At 39.9% G+C, this 20,826-nt stretch overlaps 1 protein-coding gene across 5 annotated transcripts in view; it reads right to left on the bottom strand.

The window, feature by feature from the left end:
- SERPINB11 (serpin family B member 11) overlaps window positions 1-20,826 on the bottom strand; it is a 77,260-nt gene that overhangs the window by 2,218 nt on the left and 54,216 nt on the right. For 3 of the 5 annotated variants that reach the window (XM_042962644.1, XM_007096087.2, XM_007096086.3), the window contains exons 2-8: window positions 18,956-19,140; window positions 17,842-17,901; window positions 16,534-16,662; window positions 13,606-13,723; window positions 4,838-4,980; window positions 3,768-3,923; window positions 619-1,672 (exon numbers count right to left, since the gene is read on the bottom strand). In XM_042962644.1, the coding sequence (XP_042818578.1) occupies window positions 1,268-1,672; window positions 3,768-3,923; window positions 4,838-4,980; window positions 13,606-13,723; window positions 16,534-16,662; window positions 17,842-17,901; window positions 18,956-19,140 (1,196 nt within the window). In that variant the 3' untranslated portion in view covers window positions 619-1,267. Of the gene's footprint in view, window positions 1-618; window positions 1,673-3,767; window positions 3,924-4,837; window positions 4,981-13,605; window positions 13,724-16,533; window positions 16,663-17,841; window positions 17,902-18,955; window positions 19,141-20,305; window positions 20,382-20,826 lie in introns of those variants that run through there. The other 2 variants (XM_042962645.1, XM_042962646.1) reach the window with 2 other exon arrangements.

Raw genomic sequence — 20,826 nt, 5'->3', positions numbered from 1 at the left:
ATCATTGTTGCTTCAGGTATCTCCACTGTAGCACAGTTAAACCCTCTGTGCTTGGGGACCACTGGGTTATTCTGTGAAGTAGGCCAAGGTGGCCTCTTGACTTTATGCCATGTGACAAATGGGCTTATAAAGGATCATTAGGATAGCCCATCCTTCAGTGCCCTGATGGGGAAAAAAAGCCATCACTGGCTGCCACCACTGTCAGTAAAAAAGAGGGTGTCCCATCACCTTAGGGGGGAAGCAGTGGCCTGTTATGGACTGCCCCTTCTAAGATTGGGTTATGGAAGAGAGAACTGAAGGGCCCCTATGCTTTGTTCACATCTCTGAGAGAGTTCTGGTAGGAAGCATTTATGAAGAGGGCACTGAAAAGGCAGTAAACGTATCATGGCCATCATTATCTGATTATCACTTCATGTTATCTTGAGTAGAAATTAAGGAGGATTTCTTTTTTTAAAAAGGTTATCTTTTAAATAAAAATCTCCTGATTGATTTCTGTTTTTGCTGTTCTGAATTTTTATTCATTGCATTATTGAAAAAAAAGAGAGAGGGAGGGAAGAAGGTAGGAAGGAAGGAGAGAGAGGAGAGGAGAGAGGGAAAGAGAAAAATGAAGGAAAAATGGAAAGAATAAAGGAAGGGAGGGAGGCAAAAAGAAAAATCAGTTATCCAATTTAGGGCTTGAAAACATTTGGCCAAAAATTCCACGAAAATGTTGATTTAGACTCCTCCTTCTTCAATCTCCTTTGGTAAGTCATTTAATTACTGGAGTATATTAAAAATCTTCACAGAACTGAAGGCATTTTATATATTTATTATAATGAATACAGAATTTTGAACTAAAATTCATGATGTTATGTCTACACATGCAAGGAAAACTATATTTAAAAATCCAACCAAAGCTGAAGCCCTTAATTTAGTTTTCTGAAGGTAGATTGGTCACTTGTTCAAGAGATCACTGATACATACAAGTCACGTAAATCTAACCCTTGAAAACTGTTCTCATTGACTTGATCATGTCACCCAGATAGCACTTAAATGAGGCCCCAAAGATAAGAGAACCAGAGAAGCTTTTTTTGTAAATGTATCTTCTTCCATGATTTCCATAATTTTAGGGTTCACCAATTCAAGCTATAAGTTGAGAGAGATCCTAGACCCATTTTGCTGATGAGCAAAGTAAGGCACAGAGGTGTGTAAGGGATGAGCTACTTTTAGTCATGGGTTTGTCCCTGTACCTCTTCTGTGACCCTGAGCCCCCCTCAGCCCCACTTGTTTAGGGAGAGGCAAGCTTGCCACAGAAGACGATCATGTTGGTAGGGATGTGCCTTATGAAAAACAGGAAAGGGTGGTTCGCCATGAACTGAGCTCGGATGGGGAGTCTTTTTACAACGAAGCTGTCCCCAGTAGCTGCTGCTGCCTCGGTGCCCTCTTCATTGACATCCACATATGACTTGTGGATGACCTTTGATAAATGCAGGCCTTTGGCTGGTGATATTCCAGAGAGATCAGCTTTGATTTCGTTGAAGATATCTGTCATCCCAAGGGAGTTTAGCAAAGCATTTAGCTCATACTTCATTTCAAGTTTGAACCTGGGGATATGGACTTCAACTTCCCTCTCTATCATGTTAGCAGAGCTGGTCCACTCGTAAAACGTCTTCATGTTCAGCTGTTTCTCTATCTAAGAGACAAAACACACATGAGCCCATGTAAGCCAAACACGTGCCTGTGGCATTAAATGCCATTCGTTTTATAATTCTCAGTGTGAATGATTTCATGTATTGTTTTCTTTTGTACCTTGAAAATATGCTCAAGTCCTATCTGGGAAAAAACAAAAAACACAAAGAATGTTGCATTCAGCCACATCTTCCCCATTCTATTGTCTACTTTTCATCAGTGTTTCATAAGTAAACGCCCCAAACGTGTATCCTACAGTCTTCTGCCTTAACTCCCTCAGATGCAGACTTCATCTAAACTCCCTCTCTTGCCTCTGAAGTCCTTGTGTTTCCTGGATGAAGTCACCATTTCTTGATTTGGTTCTCAACTCCGAAACATTAAATCACACCCTCTATTACAAATTTGTTGCTCACTTGACTTCTGTGATGCCAGGAACCCCTCGTTACACCTGGCTTCCCTCCTGACTTTGCCCTTGCCCTCACTGCCTCTGCTATGTGACTACTCCCGAAGTCCCAAAGAACTGAGGTTCTACACACCTTCCACACCTCCGCTCAGCCATGCAGCCTACCAGGCCCCTTCTCATCCCCCCACCCAGTGCCATCATTCCGTGTAAGCCCTTCAAACCGCTCCCATTGGGCATGTGATCCCTCCAGCCAGTCCTCCCCACAGCTCCAAGACCAGCAGGCCAAAGCCCATCATCCCACAACAAGAGTTGAAAACTTTTTGTCACCTTCTCTCCATCCTGACAATATACAATCAGACATAAACTATCTTTTCCTTTTGTCCTTTTCTGCCCTAATCTGAGTTACCATGATGCAAATCTGTCTTACTGGTCTCATATCTCTAGGGCATTTTCATGAGCATTTTGCTCTAGTTGGAACCCCAGGGTACCCTTGTTCACCTATTCATCTTCTACCCCTCCACCTGTGAGACATCAAGGTTACTCTACCAGGAGCCTTCCAGATCCCCTCATTGTCTACTCTCTCTACTCCCACAGGACTTCCGGCAAAGTATCATGGCACTTGTTACATGCTACTTATAACTGTGTGTTGGAACCACACATTTGTCTATGTTTCAGAACCCACTACGTCTATGTTCTATGTTCCAGAACCCACTAGAATTCTCAGCATAAACAATGTTTGGTGTATGAATGGCTAAACGAATAGATAAATGAATGCATCACAAGCTAATAAAGACCACTTCTACACTGCTTCCAAAATGCTATCTGCCTCCAAATATCTTCCCTGGCAGTCCACAACAGGTGCCCAGAGGTCTGAGCCCCTCTGAATCGGCCATGCCAGTATCACACCTGTTCTCCTGGCCACAGCCATGCTTCTCTTCCTAGAGGTCCACACACACACATCCCAACCCAGGTGCTTCAAGAAGCCTTCCCTAGGCCCCACCCGCCCGTGCCACATTGTTTAACCTCAAGCAGGCGCTCCCTGCCTTAGAAACCTCTGACTGGGACCATCCCATCCGTGCATGTACGTCAGCTTCCTCTTTGTCATTCCCGCAGAGCACTGGAGAGTTCCAGCAAGGCTGGGGAGGTGCGCTCACTTCATGTCAGTGGCTTGCCTGCTTCTGTGCTAGGCAGTTTTGGCTGCAGCCAGAGAGGGGGGCTTTGACCCAAACCCCTGCCACCACCATGACCTTTTCTCAATGGCTGTGGCACTCATTTCCCCTACAATAGCAGGATGCTAAAAAAGAGTGGTTGCCTCACGAAAGCATGTTATAACTGGGTTGGAAAAACTGCTCCCGAGTGGAAGGTGGCTTAATCAGATTGCTGTGTACTAAGACCCTAACCGGCATTACAAATCCATCACTAGAGAAAGATGCTTCCCAAATGTCAAGTAAGCAGCAGGTGCATGTATTAGTACAAGATGGCACTTTTGCCTCCTTGTGCCCTCTTTTATGGAACAATAGATTATTCCCCCTGGAATGCATGGTCCCAAAGGCAGGGCCCAGGGTCCCCCTTCCTCTTAGAGCCCCTGCGGCCTACCGCTAAACCCAGCGTGTGACTGAATTAGGGACTGACCACACTAGCGTCACACACACGTGCACATGTGTTTCCTCTTCACATTAGCATTTTCTAACTTCACCTGTTCCAGGCTGGCCGTGCCCGCGGGAAGCAGAACAATCATGCTTAGTTTGTGGTTCACGTAGGGCAGCTCCAGAATTTGCATCCGCGGCTCCTTTATGAAGGCTAATTTATATGTTCCCGTTTGATACATCATTTCCACAAGTACGCTTTTACCCTATTAAAAAAGGGGGGGGGTTCTCATTAGGTACAACAGTCACATATTTGCATGCACATGTACGTATGCTGATGTTTTTGCAAAACACGAATATTTGCATTAACACTAAAGGCGTGGGTAAAATAAAACCAATAAAGGACACCCTTTATTACTTTCCTTTGCAAAGGTTATGAATTTTTTATTTTAAAATAAGTCATTGTTAGAGCCTGTCTAGTTCAAATACTATATACAGTCATCTACATATAAAATATCTTTTATATATTAGCTTGAGACGCATTCAAAACGAAGCTAGCGTTACCACCTAAGATGATTTATGTGGAAAAATGACATCATAGGATCATTTTCTTTGCTAATCCAATTGGAGGCTCTCTAGCAGAAAAGTAATACGGAGAGCTGTGTTGTGCTGAGAAAGCAACCCCAGCATACGTGGACAGAATGCATGGCTACGGGAACAGGCTCTCTTATCTGCGAGAGGGGTGCCAGTGTCCAAAGGCTCCAGTTACGGGCCCCATGAGAAAGATTACTGGCACTTCATGTGGAAAAATGAAAGTAAAATTCACAGAAAACACAATTAAAGAAACCTATGGAGGGGCGTCTAGGTGACTCGCTCGGTTAAGTGTCCAACTTCGGCTAAGGTTGTGATCTCGCAGTTCGTGAGTTCGAGCCCCACATCAGGCTCTGTGCTGACAGCTCGGAGCCTGGAGCCTGCCTTGGATTCTGTGTCTCCCTCTCTCTCTCTGCCTTCCCCCCATTCACGCTCTGTCTCTCTCTACCCCCGCCCAAATAAATAAGTAAATAAATAATAAACATTTTAAAAAAAGAAAGAAACCTAGACCAGTGTCTTCACTGAAACTTTCTAAATTGGCCTTAACATTCTCCAGAATTTATCATCAGTCTGAAAACAAAATACTTACCCCACTTAGCAGAAAAGGGGTTTTAATTGTCTCTCTTTCCTGAAACTTATTTTGCCATTGTCCTTTGAAATATACGGCGTTCACCAGGACCATTACACAAGAAGGATCAATTGTGCCCTTTCCAAAGAGGTTTGTGACTTTTCCTTATAATAATAATTTAAAAAAAAAAAGATAATATATTTGGATTAGAACTTGGGTTTATTGATAACAGAGAGTTGAACATTCACTAGAAATCTGGAACCATTTCTTATTTTTTTTTAATGTTTATTTGCTTTTGAGGGAGAAACAGAGCGCGATCAGGAGACGGGCAGAGAGAGAGGGAGACACAGAATCTGAAGCAGGCTCCAGGCTCTGAGCTGTCAGTGCGGAGCCCGATGTGGAGCTCAAACCTGCAAACTGTGAGATATGACCTGAGCCAAAGTCAGACGCTCAAACCGACTGAGTCACCCAGGCAGCCCTGGAACCATTTCCTTTTTAAGGCTAGTTATAAATTTGAGACACCAGAAGAACCCTTTTATCTCCTGGCCATGGAGGCTGTCCTTGTCAAATGAAGTTTATATCAGAGGATTGAATGCTTTGTTATTTCTAATCAGAAGATGGCATCCGGAGAGTAGCTAGTATATTAGCTAATGATCCACTTGTCTGATACCTAGTCGTATCCAATGCCTTCCTATACATTACTGATTATTTAGAAAATCTTTAATAATTTCTTATGGCTTCCCTTTAATAGTTATCAGGCTTCATACTTACCAGCACTTCACCACATCCAAATAGGTTAAGCATTCAAAAGATTCACTGATTCTTACAATGTACTAGCAATTCGTGTATCACAAGTATATACCAACACTTAAAGTAAATACATATCTAAAAATCAGAATTTATAAAAAACATACAAGATGTTTACTGCTTTGTTAATATACTGTTCAAATTGAACACCAAGCCCCCTTGGTGCACCCTAATACGCTGCAATTTACAAAACCTTAATTCAATACAAGCTAGCAATAGGAAACATAAGGATATCTGGAACATCAGACTCTAAGCTTAATTTTTCCACTACTGTTCTAAGTAAATTAACAGATCTGAAAATGTGTAGACCTTTCCAAGCATTTTCTAACTTAATACAAAGAAGTGAATAAATGCATATTTTAATCTTGTCACCTATTACTAAACTTGAATAACACCCATCAGTCCACCCATCAACAAAATATTGTTGACACTTCACTGATAAGTGAAATAGTGAGATACGAATATGTTAGGGGCAGTCTTTAGGCTCAGAGAAGTATTTATTTTGTTCTACTGACATGTTCTTCATAAATGCAATTAGCTTTAATTTAATACTTTGATGTTATTTCATCCTAATTTTATTACTTAATAAGCTTTATTTCTCCTGTATCAAGGAATATGATTGCCTACATTCATAAACCTCAGAGACTACCAGTACAATGAGTTGATGGCATAACCACACAGACGGGGATTTCAGCATGGTACTTCGTGCATCTCTAGTGGGATAGACCCAAAGGACAAAAAGAACTCCAAACAACATCTTAAGCTACTGTTATATTTTATTAGTATTGTTATTTGGAGACTGTGTGTATTGTTGGATGATGCGATTTTGCAATAATATTGGTGACATTGGAATCTGGGATTTTTGACACAAGATAAAAGGGAAATAGATGTAAAAAAGGGAGGGCTGTTAAGTAAAAATCCTATGAACCGGAATTTGAATTGGTCGTATCAGTAAGAAATTATTCTGTATTTCATCTAAAAAATGTATTCACTGAGAAGGCCTTAAACAATGACCATGCCAGTATCAATGGGAACTCTTGTACCCAGGCTATGGTCTCTAATATCATTTCTCATGAGAATGATCCAGGATTCCCGCGAGAAGTAATTCTAGGTCATCAGCAGGACATGAGTCTGGAACATCTGGTAAAATCAGAAAGCAAAGAAGCCATCAAATTCCACAAGAGTAGGGTCAAAAGGACTTAGGAGCCAATATAAAGATGGGACCCCTGACTAAAAGGAGACAATAAATTGAAACATCTCAAAATGTTTAAATTTATGAATTCATAATGATACTTTAAAAAGAAAACAGGGCACCTGGGTGGCTCAGCTGGTTAAGCGTTCAACTCTTGATTTTGGCTCAGGTCATGATCTCTGAGTTCATGGAATCAAGCCCTGCGTTGGGCTCTATGCTGACTGAATCCCTGCTTGGGATTCTCTCTCTCCCTTTCTCTCTGCCCCTCCCCTGCTCAGCTCGCTCTTGCTCTCTCTCAAAATAAGTAAAAAAACATTTAAAAAAATCTTTGGGAAAAAACTCATTGGCTGTCTTCGAGGATGCTCAGAGGGAGTAAATGTTGGCTCAAAAACTGGTATTGAAGAGAAGGAATCTGGCATCATTTTTTTTGTTTGTTTTCCTCATATCAACTGTACTTAGAATAACCAAATATTTTATGAGTAGAAGTTTCTCATAATCCAGATTATAAAGAAGGAATGGAAGAACTGGAATACTGCATGGGGCGCCTGGGTGGCTCAGTCAGTTGAGCATCCGACTTCATTCAGCTCAGGTCATGATCTCGCGGTCTGTGAGTTTGAGCCCTGCATCGGGCTCTGTGCTGACAGTTCGGAGGCTGGAACCTGCTGCGGATTCTGTGTCTCCCTCTTACTCTACTCCCACCCCCCAACCTGTGCTCTCTCTCTCCTTCAAAAATAAATAAACATTAAAAAAATTTTTTAAAGAAATAAATGTTTAAAAAAAAAGTGTTTTTAAAAAATTAGAGCTAAAGGAAGCCAGGCAGTCAACGCTGAAGGGGTAAAGATCTCATAGGCAGGAGAAACACAAACAGATGAGCTCAACAGGGACTTCTGAATAATTTTTTCCTCAAGGTATAGTGAAGTTTCAAAAGTTTCCCCAAGCCTCGATAAGGAAAAACATGACAGAAACTGAAGACCAAGAATTTAAGAACTACTTTTCTCAGTGTCTCAGTGCTAGTGAAAAAATAATGAAGTTCAGGAGCTGGCAAGGTGGGAGAGATGTTTCAGAATAACACAAGGAGCAATCCACTGAGAATGTATGGCAATTTAAATACCTATGCACTTAAAAACGCAGCCTCAAAATATGTGCGGCAAAATTGGACGTAACTAAAAGGAGAAACATAAAAATCCACAATCATAGTGCAAGATTTTAATACAGCTTTTCTCAGTAAATGATGATAAAAAGCAGTCAAGAAAGAAGCAAAGACAATCAAACACAGACATCAAAAATAACAAAGTCAGCCTAACCGATAAAATTAAAAAATCTCACCCAGTAACTAAAGAATACACATTATTTTTAAGTGCACATGAAAATTTTACCAAAATTAAAACATATGTTTTACCTCAAAAGTCTCAATAAATTGCAAACAATTGATTATTATGTTCTCTGATTACAACAGAACTGAGCTAAAAATCAGTAACTAAAAAACAACCAGAAAATTTCCACTTTTAAATAACCCCTGAGTCAGAGAAGAAATCTCAATGAAAATTAGAAAATATTTTGAGGCCCCTGGGTGGCTCAGTTGATTGAGCATCCAACTTTGGCTCAGGTCATGAGTTTGAGTCCCACATCAGTCTCTCTGCCTCCAGTGTGGACGGATTCCACTTCAAACCCGCTATCCCCCTCTCTCTCTGCCCTTCCCCGCTCATGTGTGCGCATGCACGCACACACTCTCTCTCTCTCTCTAAAAATAAAACATTAAAAAAAAGAAAATCAGAGAATATTTTGAACTGAATGATAATGGAAATACAATGAAAAATTGTGAGATGGAGTTAAAGTCATACCTAGAGGGAAAGCAATTGTCTTAAATGCATATATTAAAAGAATGTCTGAAAATCAACTGTTCATCTCAAGAAAATTACAGAAAGAGTAGTAATTTAATACCAAGATAGTAAAAAGAAGGAAATAAATGATAATCATAAATATTCATGTAATAAAAAAACTACAATAGGGAACACACAAGTTGATTCTTTGAAAAGACTAAAAAATTACCAATCCATAACAAGTCTAATTAGGAAAAAAGAAAAAATGCACAATTCATGTTTCCAGAAATAAAAAAAGAGAAAACATTATATAACCAAAAGACATTAAGAAGGTAATACAACTTTATTATGAGCAATTTTATGCTAATACATTTGAAAATTCAGATAAAATGGCTGTAACCCGTGAGAAAAAAATTCAAAAACGTACACAAGAAGAAACAGAAAATATAAGTAGGTCTCTATTTATTAGAGGAATCAAATCTCTAATCAAAATCTTCCCACATAGAAAACACCAGGCACAGAGGGCTCACCTTGGAATTTATGTAAGATTGTTTATGTAAGATTGGCGTGAATTCTTCCAAATATTTGAAGGAGAAAAATTCACACCAATCTTGCATAAACTCTCTTTTGGAAATTAGAAAAAGGGGAGAAACACTGCCAACTGGTCTCATGAAGTGAGCATAACCTGGATACCTGAACTGACAAGAATATTTGAATAAATAAAAACTAAGGTCAAATTCTTTCATGAACACAGGTGCAAAACCTCTAAAGAAAATATCAGGAAATCAAATCTGGTGATATGCAAAAACCATAACATACCATGATCATGTTTTGTTGATCCTAGGACAAAAAGGTTGGTTTAACATTAAAAATCAATGTAGTACCCTAAATTAGTATACTAAAGAAGAAAAATCATAGTTAAATAGATACAGAGAAGGCTTCAATATGATATGGTTAGTATCTATGCCTAAAATTCTTAGTAAACCAGAAATAGAAACTTCTTTAATCTGAAAAAATGCATTCATAAAAATACAGCAACAAACATTATGCTTAAATACATATTATCAAAACCATTCAGAAACAAGATATAAATCCAGAAACAAGACACAACGTAAGGATGCCCAATATCAGTACCTCTATTCAGCGGAAGGTCCTAGCCAATAAGAAAAGAAAAGCAGCAAGGAAGGCTGAAGAGGAAATGACTGTATTTATAGAAAATCTAAAATAATATAAGAGTAAACTAGAGTTATGAGAACTCAGCAATCTTAATATATGACAGCCAGTTATACGCTCCTACATCAACAACAAATGAAATTTGGAGTAACTGATACTAGTAAAAATTCAGTAAACACCTCAAATATCTGAAAACCATTTGTCACAAGACATTAACATAGAAAAATACAAAATGTTAATGAAAGACATTAAAGAGGACCTAAATAGAGATAAACTTCGTGGAAGTGGATTGGAAGCTGAATATTATAAAGATGCCTGTTCTTCTCCAACTCTATAGACTCTATATCACTCCAACTAAAATTTCAACTAGAATATTGACAAAAATTGACAAGTTGATTTTAAAATGTACATGGATTCCACTTATGAGTGAAATCATATGGCATCTGCTCTCAGGCTGACTTATTTCACTTAGCATAATACCCTCTAGATCCATCCATGTTGTCTCACATGGCATGATCTCATCCTTCTTTATGACTGCATAAGAAAAACAACAAACGGGGGCATCTGGGTGGTTCAGCTCAGGTCACGATCTCACCGTTCATGGGTTCAAGCCCCGCATCAGGCTCTGCACTGACAGTGTGGAGCTGTTTGGGATTCTCTCTCTACCTCTCTCTCTGCCCCTCCCTTGCTTGCTTGTGCTCGCTCTCTCTCTCTCTCTTTCTCAAAATAAATAAGTAAACTTAAAAAAATGAATAAACAAAGAGCAGAATCAGACCTATAAATACAAAGAACAAAGTAGTAATTGCCAGAGGGGAGGGGGTTGGGGGTTGGCCAGAATGGGTGAAGAGGAAAGGGAGATACTGGCTTCCAGTTATAGAATGAGTAAGTCAAGGGAACAAAAACCACAGCCTAAGAAACATAGTCAGGGATACTGTAATAGTGATGTGTTGGGACAGATGGAGCTACACCTGCGGTGAACACAGCATAATGTATAGACTGAATCACTATGTTGTACACTTGCAACTAATGTTACCAGCGTGCATCAACTATACTCAAATGAAAATAAATAAAATGTATGTGTAATGCAAAAGATCAAGTTAAATCAAGGCTCTTTGGAGAGGATCAACAATGGACTTAGACTTCCAGCTATCAAGACATATTATAAAGCTACTATAATTGTGGTATTTTCATGAGAATAAATAAATAGACAAATGGAGCCCACTGAAGAACCCAGAAACAGACTCACAGATATGATCATCCGGCTTATGAAAAAATGTACGTTGGAGTGTAATGGTGACAGGATCCTTTTCCCAATAAACAGTGGTATGTGAAGTAGATGTCCATGTGGAGTGGAATGAACTTTTAAATGAATCTTGACTGTAGTGAAACAGTAAAGCTTCTAGCAGACAGCATAAAAATATTTTCATGAGGTAGGAGTAGGCAAAAGATTTATTTAAAAGTATGCCAAGGTACTGACTATAAAAGAAAAGATTGATAAATTTTGCTCCTTTGAAATTGAGAACTTCTATTCATCAAAGGCACCATTAAGGGAAGGAAAAGACACAATACAAAATGGTAGAAATTACTTGCAACATACATATTCAGTATATGCAAAGAATTCCCTAAAAATGTGTAAGAAAAAAAAACAGACAAATCATCCTGATGTATGGACAAAATATTTAAACAGGCACTTTACAAAGGAAGATATGAAGTGTATAAAAATGTTCAATGATATAATTCAAAAAGGAAATGCAAATTAAAACTAAACTCACTACAATGGCTAAAGTTAATAAGACTCACAGGTGTTGGCAAAGTTGAGGAACAAATAAAACTCTCATTCATTGCTTGGGCAAGTGCATTGGTAAACCACTTTAGAAAATTGTTTTGGGGGCACCTGGGTGGCTCAGTCGGTTGAGCGTCCGACTTTGGCTCAGGTCATGATCTCACCGTCCGTGAGTTCGAGCCCCCCGTTGGGCTCTGTGCTGACAGCTCAGAGCCTGGAGCCCGTTTCAGATTCTATGTCTCCCTCTCTCTCTGCTCCTCCCCTGTTCATGCTCTGTCTCTCTCTGTCTCAAAAATAAATAAAAACGTTAAAACAAATTTAAAAAAAAGAAAACTGTTTTGTATCTATTAAAATTAAATACACACATACCTTATATGGTCAGCAATTTCATTTCCAGGTATCCATCCAACAAAATCACATACAGTATATGTACCAAAAGAAGTGAATCAAAATGCTGATAGCAGTGCTGTTCATAATAGACCCAAACTAAAAATGTTCCGAGTGTTCATTAAGACTCAGTAGACTGGATAAATATATTTAGGTATTTTCAGAGAACAAAGATAGACATCAATGAAAATGAGCAAACCATGCAACATGTAGTCACAGGGATGAATCTCACAAAATGTTGAGCTTAAAAAACTGTAAGCACATGCTTTATGATTCCAGTTAACATGAAATTTAAAAATAGGCAGAACTAATATATAGTAAAAGGAGTCAGAGAAATCTTAATGTTTGGCAATAGGGTGGGTTCGTTTCTGGGAGGAAACACGAGAGTGGCCTTGGAGTGTGCCCTTCCTAGTAACTAATGTTTTATTTCTCTGACCTGCTAAAGGTAGAAGGGGGTTACCTGAGGGCATTTGCTTTTGTGATAATTTCTGCTTTGTGATAATTCATTGAACAGCAAACATATACTGTATATATTTCTGTAAATATATATATATATATATATATATATATATATACATACATATACACACACACATATATATATATATATTTCAGTCAAAAAAATTATTTTAAAAATCAAGATAAGGGGCACCTGGGTGGCCCAGTCAGTTAAGCGTCTGACTCTTGATTTCAGCTCAGGTCATGACCCCAGGGTCTTAGGATCAAGCCCCACATCATCTACCCCACTGAGCATGGAGATTAAGATTCATTCTCTCTCTCTCTCTCTCTCTCTCTCTCTCTGCTCCCCCAAACTTCCCCCACTTGCACTCTCTCAAAATAAAATAAAATAAAATAAAATAAAATTAAATTAAATTAAATTAAAATCCAGACGTAAGAAACATACTGACCAACTGCAATGTATAAATGTTACCTGAGTCCTGATTCACACAAAAGCGAGACAATTGGGGGGAATACAAAAACTCGCTGCATATTTGTTAATATAAACGGTTATTTTTAACTTCCTATATGTAATAATGGTGCAGTGGTATTTTCTTTTAAATAATTTATATTTTTGAGAGACACAACCTGAAAAAAGATATCTGGGCTTTGTCATGGAAGAGGCAGTGAGAGAAGAGTGAGAGTACAGATAGAGAATTGGCCTTAAGTAATAAATCTTGCAGCTGAGAGGTAAATAAGGATTCACTATATTATTCTCTCTCTTTTTTATTTAAATATTTCCTTAACTAGATGTTTTTAAATAATGAAATGAACACATCTTTAAATCTAAATATTTAATCTGCCATTTTTTAAAGAAGTATTTGACAACTGCAAGATTGATTTTAAAATCACGAAAGGTGGATTTCAATTTAATTAAATTTAATTGCAGAATGTACAACCCTTCTATAAAGTAGAAATACTGTTCTTCTCATTCTCAGAATCACCTGGCTTAGCTCACAATCAGGACAAATGATTGTAAAGAATATTCCAAAATACTCCCTTCTTGTCCTCCATTGTTGATCTATGTTAGGTCCTGGAGGTCACCCAGCTTCCTTGTTAGCACTGACTCAGGGAGTTTATCAAAACAGTGCAATTAAAGTTTGAAGACACCCGTGGGACTTATTCTTACCATTAGTTTTACTTTCAACCCAAGCATTAATAGTTTTCCTCGTTTCTTCTGGAGACCGTTCAAAATCAACAGTTTGCGGCGTGGTTTGATACAGTTTCTCAGAACAGTTTAGATATTGCTGTAAAAAGAAAGGACAATAGCACAACACAAAAATAGTAGAAGGGAAGCAAAAGCCTACAGCTCTATGTGTTCTAAAAATCACAACACAGAGGGGTACCTGGGTGGCTCAGTTGGTTAAGCATCCAACTCTTGATTTTGGCTCAGGTCATGATCTCATGGTTCATGAGTTTGACCCCCAAGTCTTGGGCTCTGAGCTGACAGCATGGAGCCTGCTTGGGATTCTCTCTCTCCCTCTCTCTCCATCCCTCCTCTGCTCGTGCACACTCTCTCTCAAAATAAAAAAAATGAAACTTAAAAAAAAAAATAAGTAAAATAAAATCGCAACACAGAGACAAAAGCAGCTCGTGTTTATATGTCTGAAAGGAAGCCGAATCCATGTATACTTATTCTTTAATTTTTTTTTATGTTTATTCATTTCTGAAAGACAGAGAGAGACAGAGCACAAGCAGCGGTGGGGCAGAGAGAGAGAGGGACACAGAATCTGAAGCAGGCTCCAGGTTCTGAGCTGTCAGCACGAAGCCTGACACGGGGCTCGAACTCACGAGCCGTGAGATCATGACCTGAGCCGAAGTGGGACGCTCAACCGACTGAGCCACCCAGACACCCCCATGTATACTTATTCTTAATAAAGCAAATGGATTTAAACAAATCAAACAGCTTTCCAAAAGGAATGTTCAGAAGTGTTTGGTTGCCTCTTCTGCCCTATCATTGGCATTCTTTGTTCTAAAATGCTCAAAGCAAAATGGCAAGTTACAATTTACTCTCACTGCTCTGTCCTCTCAAACAGACAAATGGGAGTCACTGCCCTACGTTCTAGATGAGAAAACTGAGGACTAGAGTGACGAAGTGATTCAGGACCGGAGTGATTACATTTTGCTTGTTGGAGGCCTAACAGAGGGCTTGGTCTCCCCGTGGTATTTGTATCAACCTCCCTAAAAGCCACTATAATTAAAATGGTAATAATATTCTCCGGTGGACATAATTGACATTTTTTCAACTTTACGTAAAATGTGAACAAAAATAACTTAAGGAATTCACTATTTTACTCACCTATACTAGTAATCCAAGTAAAAACAGTGTGCAAAATCAGTATAAAGAACCTAGCCCTCTCTTTTAACCAAGTTCCCAAGCTGGCCCCAATATGACATTCTGGACCCACCACTGATTACCACCCATGCATGGCCCTTGATTTCTAGAACTGGGAACTTTCCACTGCCTCACTGCCAAGGCAGCAGTCAAATCTACATCGACTCAAATGAAACTGCCTGCTGTTCCATTCTTGAGACCTTGGGGACATACCTCTATGGTATGTCCATAGCAGGACCCAAGGCCCCACCATGAACTGAGCAGGATGATACAAGACTTAGAAATATGGCAGGTATGAAAGTGGCTGCCTGGGGTGTGGCTTGCCATTTGCTTGACTGGGTTCTCTTATGCCAAAACCATTATAGAACAAAAGGAAAGCTTGCTAAGAGCAAACTCTGGGCCTTGGGATGACTCTTGTCCTGAGCTGGTCCAACTGTGACTAGAACATGCTTAAGTGATTGTCCTTAATCCATGAGATGAAAGTTTTTCCAGACAGAATCCTGGGATAATAATATCTCATGCACGATACAGATCATGACAATCTGCACGACACTAATGAGGAGCTTCACATTTTAGGAACAGACGCATTCGTCATTATCCCAAATCAACATTTCTCTACTACCTATGTCCAGATCACTGTTTGGGGAAGACACAGGGCGGGAGAGAGAGTATTCCAACTTTAGGGACCATGACTGCTAATCCCTACCACATCAGCAGGCACTCCATAAAAGAGTCACTGTAAGCTTTTAGGACAGTAGGAAACAACACTTCTAAAACAGGTCCACACCCCAGGATGGACCACCCCAAGCTGCAAAAATTCTGACAATCAACTGTTAAGACACAGACTACATTACCAGACTAGAGGAGAACATTAGAAATTCAGGACTTCATTCTGCTTCCCCGAGCCAGCATTTAAATAAAACTGGTCAAATAAAAGCTATGTCACTGAGGCTAGCATTTCACCTTAATCACATCAGGATAACACAGCAATTAAAACAGGAAGATAGATTTGGATAGGGGTCACACTCAGGCTTTGCCACTTAATTATCTCGGCTACCTTTGTCAACTTGACTTTTCAGAATCCGCCTCACAATTGTAGAATTAATGGCAATTTTGTACTTATATTAGGACTATGTAGCAGTTAATGTGATAAGACCTACAACGTATTAAGTAAACGGCACATGGTAAACACTCAATAAAACTACATATTACACTGCTGTTGGGAAATGTTATAAATAGTGTTAGAATCTTGAAGCTAAAAGGGATTTAAGTCTAATTCTCTCATTTTAAAGATAAAGGTGACTTTCCCAAAGTCATGTGTCTCACAGGGAACAGAATTCACATCTCTTGGCTCCCAGTCCGGTATGCTTCCCATTGATTCTTAGTACTCTGCCATTAAAGACCTCTGAAGAAGGGGCGAGAAACGTATTTTGCTTTTTCGTGATCCACAAGAGAATTCTTAACTACTTTGTTTTGTGCTTCATCCCTGACCTTGCTTCTTGGACAACTTTGGTGGTTTTTGCAAAAATAAAATTGTTATGTGATATTTCACAACTTTAAATGGGATTTTGATAAAACCATTTCACTGAAACTCTAAGTCAGCTCAAAATTTAATCTCTTACAGATGAATGCCATGTGGCTCTTCTCACTCTTCCCTTATTTTATGCTTTGAAACTAGAGGATGCCAAGACAGCTGTGGGTCACCATTCCAGACGGACTTACCTGATGGAACATCATCGCCTTTGTCCCGTAGAGTCTGTTGGCCATGCTGAGGGTATAGTTAGAGTCTGGCTGGTTAATTTGAGAGAATAAGACTCCAAACGCTGAATGAATCCTTCCAGCTTGGCTGCACTGAGGCACCAATAAACAAAGGATGGAGTGTTAAGTTGCTTGATTTCTTGCCATTGGAGGGTTATAAATAATGTGGAAACAGTAAGCAGACAGCAAGGTGTTTGCCTCTGAATAAAAGGGTAGGGAATACTAACAAGCAAAGAGTTGGGGAGTTTAAAGCATGTTCCTTCTCTAGATTTCCTCCAGCACAACAATCTCAGCACTCTGTGACCTTAGTCACAAGTTGTGTGCAGAACTGTAAGCTATTGCAAAACACACAAGCACTTGTTGGCCCCTATGGTTAAATCCAAAAGCACAAGTTTTCATAAAGAGATCCTAGTGGGGTCTTTAGGGTGACGATCCAAGTTTTGCTGCTGTCCCTGTACCTATAGAATCATCTCTGTCACGCTCCTTCCAACGTCTCCATTTTCTGTGTGACCATGGAACCAAACACTTTAGCCCTTTGCTGAACTGATCTCACTCACCCATCCAACCCATTCCCAGGAGCAATTCTGTTAGACCTACGGCTTTGAGGCATCTGCACTCAAGGACATTATTGGGGTCTACCCACATTCCCTGAAGCAAAGTTTCCCAAACTACGGACGCGCTTTAATCTCCTCACAACAAGTTGGGTTCTGTGAAGCAAGTATTTTTTGAACCTGTATGTATTTATGTGTTTTCTGAATCAATCACAATCAAACACATAACCATATCATGTGTGAGTTCTAATTTTGATGTCAACAGGAATTCTCCTACTAGAGAGAAGTGGGAATCACAGTCCCAGGCAGTGTGGGCTGGGCAACATCAGGCCCCGTTTTCCTGGGGTCTAACTATAAGGCAATGGGTCCTCTCTCAGTGACCCCACTGCAAAAATCTACTCCCTCACAGATGAGGCTGGCAGACTCAGTCCCATGTTGAGATTTACGGCACAGTCCATGAAAGAACAGAAAGCTTGAGCAAGAATAACAATAAGACATATGATAAAAGCTGGGGGACTTTAATACTGTAATTATTTTCATTATGTTAACTGTATAGGCTGTAGCAATTACCAGGAAGACTAAAGGACTTGACCAATGGAGACAATGCTGCTGGGTCCTTTAGGGGCCAAAGAGAGGCTCTGCCACTCAACCCCTGCACTATTAGTCCTTGGTGCTCTTATGTTGAAGAGCATTTGATAGCTCAGTAGTGATACTATCATACCTTAGCTGAGGCCTTGAACTCTGGTTTTAAGGATTCTGCAATACGATTAAAGTGAAGCACCTAGGAAGGAAAAAGAGGAGTCAATTGATATCAAAAGCAACATACAGTCTATAAACGTGAATATTTACAAGTTATCTGTTTTTCCATTTCAGAAAATGACCAATGATAACAGCTAACATTTAGTGATGTCATCTTCCGGGTACCGAACTGAGCTTTGGCATATCTTACCGAATCCTCGTAAGAGCTTCGTAAGTAGATGCTATTATCCCCATTCACGTAGGGAAACCGAGATCAAGAGAGAGGTTCCCTGACAACTGTCTGTCCGTCTCCAGACAGTAATGAGGCTCCTCTGCCCCCTCCTACTGTTCTCAGGCCCTTCACTATGACAGTGACCCTCTAGGGTCATGTAAAACATCACATGGTGTCCCTTTACAATATCTACTTTAAGCCAAGAAAATCATGAAAGTGCATCAAAATATGGAGGAAAGAAATAAAGGACAAACAATAATATGATGTATAAGTATCCAAAGAGTTGTTAAGTGATATTCATCTAGACTTTCCATAGCGATCAAAAATACATATAATGGAAAAATCACGATGTATCAGCCTTTGTAACCAGAAAAGTCACCCCTTTTCTCTTAGTCTTTCTGTTTCCCCACGTGCAAAATAGGGATAATAATCCCTACCTACCACATAGGGCTGTTGTGAACGTCAAATGTACTAATGAATTATTTTTTTTACACTTGAGAGCTTTTAAAGTGTTATTAAGTTTTTCTATTGGTTGCAATCCTGGAGGGCAAGAATAGTATCACACATGTATTCTCTGTCATATTTAAATCACTGAAAAAAAGTGAACTCCAAAAGTAAACTACAGAAGGGTATGCATGGGAACACCAATGGGAAGGAAGAGACTGTGTTGCGTTTATTGTGTTATTTGCACTATAAGTATTGCATCATTTAACCATTATTCTAAGAAATATGATTTTCCCAAATGTGTTTCTTCAGTCACAAGATGGCAGAATTTCCTTGGTATCAAGATGCGTGTATCTGGCTGACCCAGATGGGTGCACAGAACACGTGAAAGGTCTGTGGAAATCTCTACTGTGTTCCATACCTTCTCCATCTGCCCTGCACTGTTTCCTCTGGCCCCAAGGAGAACCATACTTAGAGCATAAAGCAGACTCAGTGGTGAAAAGAAGATGTTTTCTCCTACGTTGTGCCTGTTCAGCTCTTTGAACACATCAAGGCAAAAGTCAACGTTTGCTGTGCTGAGAGGATCCATTTTATGCCAAGCACTACCTGAGAACACATGGAGGGAAAAAAATCTCAGAATATTACTTGGAAGTACAGGTAACACATAGAGTTCGGTTATTAAATTTCATGAATTTATGAGTCTGAGCACACTGCTTCATGAAAAATTACATACTAATGAATAGAAGTCACTAATGAATAGAAATCACTAATGAATAGAAGATTTAGTGTTCCTTTCAACCAGTGGTTCAAAGCTGTCTCACTCTCATTTGTGAACATTTAAAAGTAATTGTTCTGCGGCAGAAGAACAGAAGGAATTAGGTCTTCGTGCTCTTAATGTCAATGCTACAAGATCCTCCTCATCCTGGAATTTGTACAGAGAAATTCTCTAGCTACACAAGTTCAGCCAAACAAGTTGCTTTACCACTAGACTGCACACCTTCACAGCCTCACAGGAGAACACTTTTCTCTTTCCAGATACCTTCAAGTTCTCCCCAGATAGCACTGTAAAAACATTAACTACCTGCTGCTCATCCTTCCCTTCCCTTCCCTTCCCTTCCCTTCCCTTCCCTTCCCTTCCCTTCCCTTCCCTTCCCTTCCCTTCCCCTTCCCCTTCCCCTTCCCTTCCCCTTCCCTTCCCGCCCCTCCCCTCCCCTTCCCTTCCTCTGTGCTGAGAGGACACAGATTTCATGAATCCACTTTCATGTAACCACGCACTTCAGAGAAGGCTTCAGGATCTCCATACCCCAGGGGCCAGCCTTGACTGGCCTAAGCCAAGTGAGGTAATTCTGTCTCCTGCAACAGTGACTAATTGGGTACCAACTTTGAGTTATATTCTGAGGATCCAATGTACAGCATGGTGACTCTAGTTAATAATACAGTATCGTATAGTTAGTTGAAAGTTGCTGAGAGTAGATCTTAAGCATTCGTGCGCACACACACAGAAAGTTAACTGTGTCAGGGGTTGGATGTGATCCTGGGAATCATTCCATGGTGTTTATGAATATGAAATCATCACATTGTACCTTTTAAATATATACTATTATATTCGGCAGTTATTGCTCAGTCAAGTTTGGGGGGAAACAAATAAAATTTTAACGATCAGAAGGTGCCGTGATTCTTGCCAATAAGGACAAAAGGTCATTGCTGGGCTTCTAGAAGAGGCTTCCCTCTGATAAAAAAAAGAGAGAGAGAGAGAGAGAGAGAGACTCACAAGAGGAAGACATCCCTCTTCTTCCTCTTGTTTTGTCTTCATGTGACTACTATCACAGCAGCGACTGTGTGACCGGGATGTAGCCAGCCCAAGAGGATAAGCCAGACGTCGGAGAGGAAAGGTGGACGGAACCTGAGTCCTTGCTGATGCACCATTAATCCACCCTGGATCTGTCCTACCTTGGGATTTCTCATCATGTAGGATGATGTTTCCTTATATTTTTAACTCATTTTGGTTGAGTCTTCTGTTACTTGCAACAAAAAGCACCCCAGCCTCCCCAGGCATTTCTTCCTACGCCCTTGTCCGCTAGGACCCATTAGCCCACCTGCCTCACATTCACACATTTCTAGCACAGCTGCATCTTTCTCCCTTATTTAGTTCCCCAGCGATCTACAACTACTTTGTTCTTCTTCCTCTCATCTTCTAGATTACAGCTTCGCACTCTTATAGAATTCAAGTCTAGGCCTATATTCTGTAGGCTATTATGACAGGTGACCAGTCCACTGCCTCCACCCGGGTAT

This window comes from Panthera tigris, chromosome D3 (genome assembly GCF_018350195.1).
Source record: "Panthera tigris isolate Pti1 chromosome D3, P.tigris_Pti1_mat1.1, whole genome shotgun sequence".
NCBI lineage: Eukaryota > Metazoa > Chordata > Mammalia > Carnivora > Felidae > Panthera > Panthera tigris.
The sequence above is the reverse complement of the archived record's forward strand: the minus strand, read 5'-3'. Positions and strand labels throughout refer to the sequence as shown.